The sequence below is a fragment of the Rhinopithecus roxellana genome, chromosome 5 (genome assembly GCF_007565055.1).
Source record: "Rhinopithecus roxellana isolate Shanxi Qingling chromosome 5, ASM756505v1, whole genome shotgun sequence".
NCBI classification, from domain to species: Eukaryota; Metazoa; Chordata; class Mammalia; order Primates; family Cercopithecidae; genus Rhinopithecus; species Rhinopithecus roxellana.
The window spans coordinates 109,933,953-109,946,986 of record NC_044553.1 but is presented as its reverse complement, the minus strand read 5'-3'; the positions used below and the strand labels follow the sequence as shown (position 1 = coordinate 109,946,986).

At 42.0% G+C, this 13,034-nt stretch overlaps 1 protein-coding gene across 4 annotated transcripts in view; it reads left to right on the top strand.

The window, feature by feature from the left end:
- The window catches only part of SCAPER (S-phase cyclin A associated protein in the ER), a 587,291-nt gene that overhangs the window by 554,202 nt on the left and 20,055 nt on the right, over window positions 1-13,034 (top strand). For all 4 annotated transcript variants that reach the window (XM_030930958.1, XM_030930961.1, XM_030930960.1 and 1 more), the window contains one exon: window positions 3,758-3,907. In XM_030930958.1, coding sequence (XP_030786818.1) covers window positions 3,758-3,907 — 150 coding nt within the window. The remainder of the gene's footprint in view (window positions 1-3,757; window positions 3,908-13,034) is intronic.

Below are 13,034 nucleotides of genomic sequence, written 5' to 3'. Positions count from 1 at the left end.
TATGGAGTCTACCGATCTACCCATCAGCTGTGTCGAAAGGGAGTGATTTCTTTTGTTAGTAGATTATGGAATAGCAAATATCTAAAAACTGTCTCTTAGCTTCCTGTTTCACGGGTCTTCTTGACCAACATTTATACTGCTACAGGGGACTCCACATCATAAACAAGCATCTAGGATAAGTCAGCTGTTCAGTCAGTCACTCTGTCAGGGAGCCCCAGGTCCCTGCTCCCTGCCCCTCTCCTCCTGTGAACTTGTGGCCTGTGCAGGCTCACTCACAAAGGAGCACCATTGAACTTCAACCAGACCTGCTCCCTAGTGGCCTTTAAGCCTAAAGGGCTTAATAATGGGCAATAATGTCAAGTGATTTCATTAAAGAAGGAAAAGAAAAATCAAAAGCCTATTTCTGGAATCTTTGGTGCCCAACTAAGATAAAAAAACATTTCTCCTTTCCAGATCCTTGCTGTATCCAACTTGAAACTTATCCCCACTTGAGCCACTTTTGCCGAAAACAGCAGGAATAAAACAAGAGTGGCTCAAGAGGGTTCAACTGTTCTCCAAATCAGTGTCTCTAGGGATAAAAAGAAATTAAATAACAAAATAAATAAAAAACAATTATTCTAAAAATCAAATGCCCTGGCTGTCATTTGGAATGCCCTTTCTTGACTGGTTCTCACAATTCTCCAGTACCTTTTCTTCCTTCTTTTCATGCAACTCTATATTTCCTTCTCAGTTCTTTCCTTCCTGTTTTTTCTTCTTTTTTATCTCTCTCCTGTCTCTCCTTTCTTCTTTTATTTTATCAGTCTCGCCATTACTCTTTCTCATTCTCTTCCTAACTATAGTTTCCAAGTAGCCTTTACCCTTCATGTTTCTTTCTGACTCCTCATCAGCATGTGAGGGGACCTAAATGCCCAGAATTTCTAGCATTGGGGCCTTTAATATATACCAATGACTATGTGTTTTTTCTTAATTACTTTTATGCATTTACAAACAAACAGATGAACTTAGTAGAGGAAACATTTATTTCTGATCACAGATTCTAGGAGTTCAGAATTCAGATGGGGCTTATCACAGTGGAAATTACTTGTCTCTGCTCCATGATGTCATGGCTATAGCTAAGAGCTAAAATCATCTGGAGGCTCTTTACTCTTATGTTTGATGCCTGGGATGATTCAAAGACAAGATTCACCTAGGACTGGTGGCCAGAGCATCTACCTACTGCTTCTCCATGTGACTTGGACTTTTTAAACACTATGCTGTCTCGACTCTGAGTGGGAGTGTCCTAAGAGGAAGCTTCCAGAAAGCAAGTGTTCCAAGAGAAACCAACAAAAGCTACAGGACTTTTTATGACTTAGCCTCAGAAGGCATACACTTACTTATCAACCATACTTTATTGGCTGAATCAGTCATAAGCCTTCCATATTCAAGGGAAGGGAAACATAGGCTTCACCAGCTATGTAAAGCAACACGTCTGTCTACATAGACACTGTTGATGTAGATGGACGTGATCAAGACTGTAAGCTTAAGTAAATTAAATACATAGTATTTGTACTGTATAGCAACGGATGAGTTTTCCAGAAAAGTACTATTTTTGTGATAGTTATGGTCAGAGAAACTCATGTTCTGGTTCATCAAAACAACTTAACATGTCAAAAGTGAGATTTTAGGAACTATGTATGTAAAGGACAGGAAAAGAGATTTTAAGTGGAAAGAAGGAAAGTGTACATCTCAGCATGATCTGACCTCAGAAAAATCTGAGAGATAATTTATGAATTGCCTGGGAGGCTCACAGGAACTGAAGAAAAAAACTGAAGTGAGATAAATTGTCTGACCTGCTGAAGAGTTAGACGAGATGATATAAGACATGTTGATGATTTGGGTTTGAATGCATCACAAGAATACAGAGCTGTTACAGGGAGACATCCTCATTAGACCCCTGGATCTGGAGTCAGAATGACCTGACTTTGAGCCATCACATTACCTCTTCAAATTGTATGACATTAGACAAGTTATTTGAACACTTAAGACTCCATTTCCTCATCTGTAAAATAGAGATTAAGAACACCTACCTCACAAGACTATTTGAGGATTAAATATGATTGCATAAAAGTGCTATGCTCACTAGCAGATAGTAGGCCCTCAGAAAATGTGAACTGACTCAGTTTCTGAAAAGAAGAATTTACCTAAACTGTCTTGCAGATGCTGAGTCAGAAGGTTGGAAACTGAATGCAGCATTCCCAGTGTTCCTTCACCCTCTTCAAAGCCACAAACCTATGTACTTATTTTGTGTGAGAACCCATCATGTAATAGTACAAAAGGTTATCCATTAGAGTATTTTCCTAGCTGGTTCCATTTCATTGTATACTAATAAGGCTGTCAAAATATTTTTCTCTTTTCAGCAAAGAGTCTGATTTCACTCTGAATTCATATTGGCATGGGTGGCCTTGAGACTGGGGATATTGTATATTGCATTCAGTTTGACAGTTTTTACAATTGAAGGTGGTCTCAGGAAACAAATCAATGTACTGACTTGGCAATTAATTCTGGCTAAAAAGGAAATATAGTTTCCTTGAAAAATTGGTTTAATTTTTATATTCAAACTTATATGCCCCTTGACCTGCTCTTATCAGTGAAGGTTAAACAGAGGGCACTGGGTCACAGCATGCTGGACGTGACTAATTAAATAAAGGCTGAGCTGAGAAAGTGTCACTACTTGATTTAAAGGAGCAAAGCCCTTCTGAAGTCTCTTTGGGGCTTGAAGAACATTTTTTTGTTTTGTTTTGGGGCTGTGAAACAGACAAAAGGCACTCTTAAAATTTAGCAGTAATTTTGTTTCAAGAATGCTCACTAAAATGGCTCTGTTTCACCCAGTTAGGTAAAGTGAATTCATTGAAACGTCCAAGCTGCAACGCATCCAACCTGGTTCAAGCCCACTCAGACCTCAAATCAAAAGATGAGTTTAAAACGCTGCCTTTTCCCACAGGCCAGCAGTGGTGCTTCATTCCAGTGTGGGCTGCGAGTGTATTCTGTGGGCTTCGCCTCTCCCCTTTGCCCTCCTGTCGCTCTGTCTGTTTGACATGTTTATTAAATAGAGCTGCACAGACTCAGACTCTCTTCTTGAGTCGCCCACCGCCGATAGCCCTTTGCCTGTCTGGAGAAAGGATCCCAGAAGTCCCATAGCTGAGGGGTTTCATGGTTTTAGGGAGAATTTTTTGTATTTTTTTTTACATTCTTTTGGGAGCCTTTGATTTATAGAGCTACTTATTTGAATAATAACTAGTTGTTATTTATAATTTTTGTTTAAACATAAATAATTAGAAATATATGTTTAACTCTGTGTACAAGAAAATATTTTCTCCTTCAGAAAAAAATTTTGGAATTTAGCTAAGTGGTAGATTTACAGGTGAATTTTAAGTTTTTTATGCTTTTCCAGATTTTCTACAGTAAGAATATTTGTATATGAGAAAAATTAAGTTATTAAAAATAGAATAAATAACTGTGCTTTAGGTAGATAATGTCTTGATCCACGTGGTATAGGCATTTGGTCTGCTGCTGTCCCTTTTCAGGTTAAACATTGTATTTATTATTGTCATTTATTAGAAAAAGAACCCCTAAACTGAAGTGTTAAGTATAGTACTGTAGAAATGTCATGTTTTTCCAGCGCGGTGGCAGAAAGTGCACAGGGCCAGTCTTGCTTTGTGATTTGCAGCCTTGGCTCTCCCTGGGCTGAGGGCTTCTAACTGCTCCTTGTCTTTGTCAGTCTATTGTAGGGGCAGAGGGCTTGTCCCTTGCATTCCGGCACATGGCCAGCTCCCTGCTGGGCCACTGCAGCCAAGTCTCCTGTGAAAGCCTCCTTCATGAGGTCATCGTCTGTGTGGGCTACTTCACTGTTAACCACCCAGATAACCAGGTAAGAGGCCCTGGAAAGTTCCTTAGAACATTCCCCCAGTGCTGAGAGTGTGACGTATTGGAATGAGAAAAGGCAGGCTAATGGGCTGGAACCCAAATGTCCTCTGTAAAGCCCTTTAACCAGATGCCAGGAATATGCCTCTAGCTCCTTCTCTTCTTCTTTTTTTTTTTTTTTTTTTTTTTTTTGTGAGACGGAGTCTCGCTCTGCCGCCCAGGCTGGAGTGCAATGGCCAGATCTCAGCTCACTGCAAGCCCCGCCTCCTGGGTTTACGCCATTCTCCTGCCTCAGCCTGCCGAGTAGCTGGGACTACAGGCGCCCGCCACGTCGCCCGGCTAGTTTTTTGTATTTTTTAGTAGAGACGGGGTTTCACAGTGTTAGCCAGGATGGTCTGGATCTCCTGACCTCGTGATCCGCCCGTCTCAGCCTCCCAAAGTGCTGGGATTACAGGCTTGAGCCACCGGTCCCGGCCGCTCCTTCTCTTCAAATAGATTTTTTTTTCTTTGGGAGACAGAGGCTCGCTCTGTCACCCAGGCTGGAATGCAGTGGTGCAATCTCAGCTCACTGCAACCTCCACCTCCCAGGTTCAAGCAATTCTAATGCCTCAGCCTCCCAAGTAGCTGGGATTACAGGCACCCACCACCACACCTGGCTAATTTTTTGTATTTTTAGTAGAGATGGGGTTTCGCCATGTTGGTCAGGCAGGTCTTGAACTCCTGACCTCAGGTGATCCGCCTACCTTGGCCTCCCACAGTGCTGAGATTACAGGTATGAGCCACTACACCTGGCCCTCTTCAAATAGATTCGATAAGAACTAGATTAGCATCAGGGCCTCCTCTTAGAGCTATAAAATAAAGTATTTGTAATAAAATATTCTTAAGCCTCAGAGAAGCATGTACTCTCTTACCATGTAGATTCTTTACTATCTACTTCCTTACCACGTGGAGTCTGCTGCTCTAGCTATTAGGGTTTTTGTTTTGATAAGGTAGCTTACATCTTTCAAGTTGGGTCACTTTTCATATAGTATTAGCGTCTGGTGTTCTATGAAACTGTTCTTGACTCCTGGCTTCTGCCTAGGTGCTTAGAATCTTCCTTTGGTGTTGGTGGGAGGCTGAGAAGGTAGGACTCTCCCGCTTAGGTCACTCATAGTAGTTTTGCTTTAAACTACTTTAATTATTTGGTTTCTGAGCAATATTTCATAGATTTTTTTTTTAAAAAAAGATTTCATTTGTAAATAGGTTTCTGCTTTTTTTTTTTTTTTTTTTTTTTTTTTTTTTTTTTAGACAAGTTCCTGCTCTGTCATTCAGGCTGGAGTGCAGTGCCATGATCATGGCTCACTGCAGCCTTGACCCCCTGGGCTCAAGCGATCCTCCCACGTCAGCCTCCTGAGTAGCTGGGTCCACATGCGGATACCATCACACCCAGCTAATTTTTGTAGAGACGGGGCTTTGCCATGTTGCCTAGGCTAGTCTTGAACTCCTGGGCTCAAGCAATCCTCCCACCTTGGCCTCCCAAAGTGCTGGGATTACAGGTGTGAGCCACCACACCTGGCCCGCTTTCTGCTTTTTTAAGATGTTGGAAAATCTGTTATAGATTTTTTACTAATAATAAAGTACCTTATTTCTCTATATTTTTGAAACCAGGATTATGGCATAACTAGCATATCAAATAGTAATTCCTGACAACCTCATTTATCTAAAGCCCCCTACTTGTCCAGGTGCAGTGGCTCACACCTATAATCCCTGCACTTTTGGAGGCCAAGGCAGGCAGATCACCTGAGGTCAGGAGTTTGAGACCAGCCACATACTCACCAACATGGAGAAACTAAAAATACAAAATTTTTACTCTACTAAAAATACAAAATTAACTGGGCATAGTGACGCATGCCTGTAATCCCAGCTACTCGGAGGCTGAGGCAGGAGGAGGCAGAAGTTGCGATGAGCCGAGATTGCACCATTGTACTCCAGCCTGGGCAACAAGAGCGAAACTCCATCTTAAAAAAAAAGAAAAAGCTCCCTACTCAGCCAACCTTAATTGTATAGATTATAGCTAAGAAAGAAAAGCCTCTGAACAACCCCTTAACTCTTACTCTAAACTTTCATTTTTTTTTTTCTTTTGAGACAGAGTCTTGCTGTGTCACCCAGGCTAGAGTGCAGTGGTGTGATCTTGGCTCACTGCAACCTCTGCCTCCCGGGTTCAAGCGATCCTCCTGTCTCAGCCTCCTGAGTAGCTGGGATTACAGGCACCCACCACCATGCCCAGCGAATTTTTACATTTTTAGTATAGACGGGGTTTCACCATCTTGGCCAGGCTGGTCTGGAACTCCTGACCTCGTGATCCACCCACCTTGGCCTCCCAAAGTACTGGGATTACAGGTGTAAGCCACCATGCCCAGCCTTACTGTAAACTTCCTAATTTTTATTGTAGGCAAATCTCTAACAAGTATGTTTGCAAGGTTTATCTAGCCTGCAGCAAACTAGATCTGGGCAGGAATAAAAGAGATGGTTGTGGTGGTAGAGCCAAGTACAAGGCGAGAAACTGCACAATGAGAGCTGAAATTGCTTTCCTGAGAAGGAGAAAAAAGACAGAAAAAAAAAAAAATAAGGCAGGCCCAAGAACTCAGAAGTCACAGCCATCTGGGTTCAAAGGGACACTAAGCCCTGCTCTGTATTTCCTAGATGATTGTTGATGCCTCTAATACCTCAAGTAAGCATGGAGGCAAAGTCTATATTCAGTCATTCCCTGAACCGCACTGCAGGAATAAGCAGTCTGTTTTAGAAAGATTCCCATGGCTAAAATATAGACAGTTTGGATCCTTACCAGAGTATTATACCAGAAAAGTTCCCCTTTTACAGACCCTGTTGCCAGGAGAGTAGATGGCAGCTTTTTCTCCCCTCCTACCTCTACAGCACAGGCAGTGTCCTTCCCTTTCAAACACTCCCTGATGGGGATGCTCTGTCCTCTCTGTGGACCAGGCCTAGTAGGCTCACAGGTCTCTTACAGACTGCTCAGGGGAAGGAAAGTTGAAGAAAATCATCCGTGTAGATTTTTTTTTTCTTCATGTGCATCCATTCAACCTATTAAATTGCTTTTTATTTTATCTTAAAAGTTGATTTTATTTTTCTGATTTTAGTTATTGTGAAAAAGGGCAGCCGGGCACAGTGACTCACACCTGTAATCCCAGCACTTTGGGAGGCCAAGGCGGGTGGATCACCTGAGGTCAGGAGTTCGAGATCAGCCTGGCCAACATTATGAAACCCTGTCTCTACTAAAAATACAAAAATTAGCTGGGCATGGTGGCAGGCGCCTGAAATCCCAGCTACTCAGGAGGCTGAGGCAGGAGAATTGCTTGAATATGGGAGGCAGAGGTTGGAGTGACCCGAGATCCTACCACTGCACTCCAGCCTGGGAGACAGAGCAAGACTCTGTCTCAAAGAAAAAAGAAAAGAAAAGGAAAAAGGAAAGGAAAGGAAGAAGGTAGGAAGGAGAAAGGAAAAGAAAAGGAAAGGAAAAGGAAAGGGAAGAGAAAAAGACAGTTCAAGTATAAAGAAAAAAACGGGAATCACAGTTATTCCTGATCTCACTATCTTGAGATAGCCACTGTTAACATTTTGGCAGATTCCCCTCCAGCCTCTTTTCTATGAGTAATTTTACATGGCTGAGGTCATACTATACAAATGCTTGTGTCCTGCTTTATGCACTTAACATTATATCAGAATCTTTGCTAAGTATTTTTAATGACTGTATGGCTTTATCTTGTATAGACATTCATGGTTAACCTAAAAATGTCTTATTTTATACTTAAATTGTTTATTATATATCAAGACACTGCCTACTGCCTTTGAAAGAGGTGAGTTATTTGTATATGTGATAATATTTTGCTGTGTGCAGTTCTGCAGGACAAAGTTCAGCTCTTTCCATGCGTTTCATATTAAGGATGGTTTAAAACTTTCTGCTTAAACCAACTCTATTGTGATAAACTTACTGAACTCAGAATTTCATGAGATTTCAGACAGTTTTTCTGCTGATGCTGGATCACATACTAATCCTCTTCTTTAGATAAAACACACAATTTTGGCATCTCTCAGCTCAGGGTTAAGGGGTGTCAGGGATGGGGGACTCATATTTGGAGATGGCATGTAAGACCTGACTTGGACATGGTAGGAAGGTGATGACTGGGCATGCTGGGATGGGAAAAAAAGCAGATGAAATGGGTGGAGAGAGCACTGGTCAATACAAGGAGGAGGAAGAGACTGAGACCCTGTCACTTGTCAGTTGGAGAAGAAGAGGATACAGTGGGGTTTGAAGATCATTGGTGAGAGGTAAACTCACGCTGAGGAAGAAATTAGAAAAGTGAAAAAAGCCAGACCCTGTGTTTCAACACCTTGCCTCCCAGAAGGACTGAATACCAAACTGGACATCCACTTCTGATTTGAGGGAAGATTAGAGAGGTCAGTTTAGATCTGGGGCAGTTGCTGAAATGCAACAATCTATGAGAAGAAAGAACAAGATTAAAAAAAAAAAACAAAAACAAAATAGAGAAGTAAGAAGCTGATAGAAAAGATAGTAATTGTAAGAAGCTGAGACACTGCACATTATGGAGATGATATTACTAAGCATAATATTTATATTAGAAATTTTTATTTTATTTTATTTAATTTTTGAGACGGAGTTTCGCTCTTGTTGCCCAGGCTGGAGTGCAATGGCACCATCTTGGCTCACCACAACCTCCGCCTCCCACGTTCAAGCGATTCTCCTGCCTCAGCCTCCTGAGTAGTTGGGATTACAGGTGTGCACCACCACGCCCAGCTAATTTTGTATTTTTAGTAGAGACGGGGTTTCTCCATGTTGGTCAGGCTGGTCTCAAACTCCTAACGTCAGGTGATCTGCCCACCTTGGCCTCCCAAAGTGCTGGGATTACAGACATGAGCCACCACGCCCAGCCATATATTAGAAATATTATAAGGTAGAGGCCAGGCATGGTGGCTCACACCTGTAATCCCAGCACTTTGAGAGGCCAGGGTGGGCAGATCATGAGGTCAGGAGTTCGAGACCAGCCTGGCCAACATGGTGAAACCCCACCTCTACTACAAATACAGAAATGAGCCAGGTGTGTTGGCACATGCCTGTAATCCCAGCAACTGGGAAGGCTGAGGCAGGAGGACCACATGAACCTGGGAGGCGGAGGTCACGGTAAGCTGAGATCACACCACTGCACTCCAGCCTGGGTGACAGAGCGAGACTCCGTTTCAACAAAAAAAAAAAGAGAGAGAGAGAGAAATATTATAAGGTAGAAATACCTTATATTTGTAGAGTTCTTTATACTATTCTTCCCATCTCTTGTCTCTTGAGCCTCAGTAGCACTTTTGTGAGGCTGTAAGTACAGGAATTATTCTTGCCTCACAGACAGGTGAGCAGTTGGGCTTCTAAAAGATAAAGTAAGCTCCCTGAAATGACACAGAGAATCATTTCTTTATGAACGATCAGGACTAGCATCCAGGTTTTGCAAAGCCCAACTCAGTGTACTTTTCATTTCATCTTACATTGCTTAAGAAAGCCAGGCATGTCCCAGGTACCATCCACTAGTGATCACTGAAGTGTACCTTGGCTAGCAGTGGTGGATGTAGAAGATGATGCAGGTTCACCAAGACAGTACATTTGAGAAACTGCCATTCTGCCTCTTAGATGCTGACTGGAAAGCTTCTATGGCCTATCTGTGTGCCTTATTCAGGGAGACTCATAAAGATCTTGGAAAGTGTAAATGAACATGTTTTATGAGTAGAAATAGACCACAGTTTAGCAGATAGAAAGCCTGGGTTCTAGCCCCAGCTCTGCCATTAGCTGTGTGATCATAGATGAATTCTTTCCCCTCTTGAGGTTTGAGCATCACTGACTCTACAAAGAAACAAATTAGTTCTGGAAGTGGATAGCAGTGATAATTGCATAATATTGTAAATATACTTAATGCCACTGAATTGTGGGGTTAAAAATAGTTGAAATGGGGCCAGGCGTGGTGGCTCAAGTCTATAATCCCAGCACTTTGGGCAGCCGAGGCAGGCAGATCACTTGAGGTCAGGAGTTTGAGATCAACCTGGCCAACATGGCAAAACCCCATCTCTACTAAAAATACAAAAATTAGCCAGGTGCTGTAGTGCATGCCTGTAATCCCAGCTACTTGGGAGGCTGAGGCAGGAGAATCGCTTAAACCCGGGAGGCAGAGGTTGCAGTGAGCCGAGATCATGCCACTGCACTCCAGCCTGGGTGACAGAGCAAGACTCTGTCTTTAAAAAAAAAAAAAAGGTAAGTTATATGTTATACATATTTTACACAATGAAGTAAACAAAAATTAAGTGGATTATACTAGATGACCTCCCCTGTAAGTTCCATGAGTCTGTGACATTTTAAAGGCTGAAACTAGAACCACAGAGCAGCATTTTGATCTCATGAGGACTCCAGGCTATTTTGTGGTTTTTCGGACCTTCCTTACCCTACTCCAGATTCCAACTACAGCAGACAGCTTAATGAGCTGCCTGCCCACTGTGTGGCAACTTATCATTAAAACCTCAATATACTTTGGCTCCTCACTATTAATAGAGGGAACCCAATGACAGATACTTATAAAGCAGAGATCTTACAGGTGAGATGTCACGTACCTTGCTCTGTGATGCCATCTTCAGCCACAGTTGTTTTACCTGCACTAAAGGCTGTGCTTACCAGCTCATGGCTGTGCTCCATGCCAGTCAGGCTGCAGGGCAAGGGCAGGGTATAGGAATAGCCACAAGCTTGCCAAGGTGATAACTGCTCATATCCCAATAGAGTTGGGAAGTTTTCTATAACTGAAAAGTTAATTGTTAGTTTGTTTTCACTTTTAAAACTAGTTCTATTAAATTCCCTTTCTACTGACCCCATGAAGTCCAGTAATTTGCTAAGTGAGCATTTGCTAAGAGGATGTGGTAAGTTTCGTTTTCAGCACTGGCGTTAGCTTCTTCAGTCATAGATTCATGGCGCCTTCATCCTAGAAGGGCTCTGAGAGATACCTAGTCCATCTCCCTCATATTGTAGGTGGAAGAACTGAGGCTCAGAGAAGGAAAAGGAATTGTCAAGCAAGAATTGGCAGAGCCCAGCCTCACCACTGGCAGTTCAGTGAGTTTCCACCTCACTTCTGTACTTAAGAAAGTGAATCTGTTTCGCCTATTGCCACTTTCTGTAAATCAGAGGAAATCCATAGGAGAAATTAGATGCTCAATTCATTTAATGTTTCCTTATCATTAGTCATAAGTCGTGTTAATTTGCAGAGCCAGTTTGTCCACAGGGGATCATAGATTTCCTACTGGGAAAACAGCTTGTGTCTTTATAAGACAAGACATCCTGAAAGCCTGCTGCAGCCTACTGTTTGATTAGGTAACTGCTTTGCATAAAGGATTGGCACTTTTTATTTGCCACCATTTAGTCTATTAACTGGAAAGACTGAGCCCCATGATACCAAGGATGACTTGAGAAGAGAAACCTGGATAATAAAAGTGATGTCCCATCCTTGATGGAATGAATCTTGTTTCCTATAGGGTTGCAGTTTCTAATTAAAATGTTATAATCAAAAGATTCCCTGCATTTTATGGCACTTTCTTGACTCTAAATTCCTTCCCATTTAATTATTATAATGAACGTAATTAGTATGTGCTGTCAACCCGTCACTTTATTTACATTTTGTATTAGATAATTAAATGTGGTATGATAATTAAATTAACTCAAATGACAGATGATTTGACTGCCTGCATATTACTATATTGGGAATATGCACCTTTGCTTACTCATTTTATTTAGCAACTGGCTTTTTCATTTGGAAAGGCCCCATAGATTGCAGTTATCAGAGTTGGAGTTTCTTGTGATCCCTGAAAGGAAGGATCCCCTTGTCCCCCTCCCCCATCGAGCTCTCTCTAGTGAAGTCCGTGCTGATCATGTAACCGTCTGCTCTGCACCACACCCTGCCAAAGGCTCCTGAAAGCTTCTGGGCAGATCTGAACAGGCAAGCAAGTTGGAGAGCGAAGCTTGTGAAACTCAGTTCTGCCTGAGCTGCATGCCATGCATTTTCCAGCTCTTTTGTAACTCAGTGACTTAGTGAGAAACCCCAAACATTAATTTGACTACAAGTTCCGAAAATGAATCTGTTGTACTCACCTCGGGTGTTTCCCTGTGCACAGAAATAAGGAGTGGTTTCCTAGAGTCATTGTGTGTTAAGAGTGGCAGTTTTCCAGAATCCCATTCCAGCATTTAGAACTTTTAGAGGTGGCTTAATTCCTGCTCAAACATTCTTACTTCACTCTTTGCCTCAAAGGCAGATGGTCAGTCCTAGGTCACACCCACTTGGTAAACTCCCCTAGCCCCATCCCAGTTAGTGAATGGAGGCTGCAGTTGTGGGCTCAGAGTGGAAACTCCAGCACTCAAGGCCTTTCTGTTCTCCCAGAGTTGGCAGCTTATTCTTTAGCTGTCACACAAGCATTCAGTTTTCTATATTTTCTTTCTTTGTGTGACAGATACGTTCCTTTCATAAAATAGAAATACATCATGTCTAAGGAAGAGCCTGAGTTTCAGCAATGCAACCATTTTGGAACCAAGCTACTCTCAATATTATAGCACCAAAGAAAAAAATGTGGGGTTTTTCCTCCAAAAGTAGAACAAAAATTCTTAATTAAAAATAATTTGTACCTAAATATTTATTTTGAGACTTCTGATGAGTGAACTGGCTGACATAAGAATGGAGAAATTTGCCAATTAGCAATTTTGGCCAATTGCATTAAACTTCACAGAATCCAAATAAAAGATACCTTTTATTTTCCTCATTGTTTTGGTGAATTTTTCCACACAAGGGTAGTTCAAAGTGCCAGATGCTCACACTAGATACAGTTTTTACTCCACAAACCTCTGAGACGTCAGAAGAAACTCCTGACTTGCTTGAGTGGCTGTGTTGCCAGGACATCACCTGAGGTAGGCAGCAGCCAGCCCAAGGAGCTGCTGCCAGGTCAGGAGTGTGCACAAACCTCAGTTATCCTTTGCTCACTTGAAAATCTTCTATTGGGGCATCAAATCAACACAAGAAAATGAGGCCAGAAGGAATCTTTTATCAAAGTTTAAT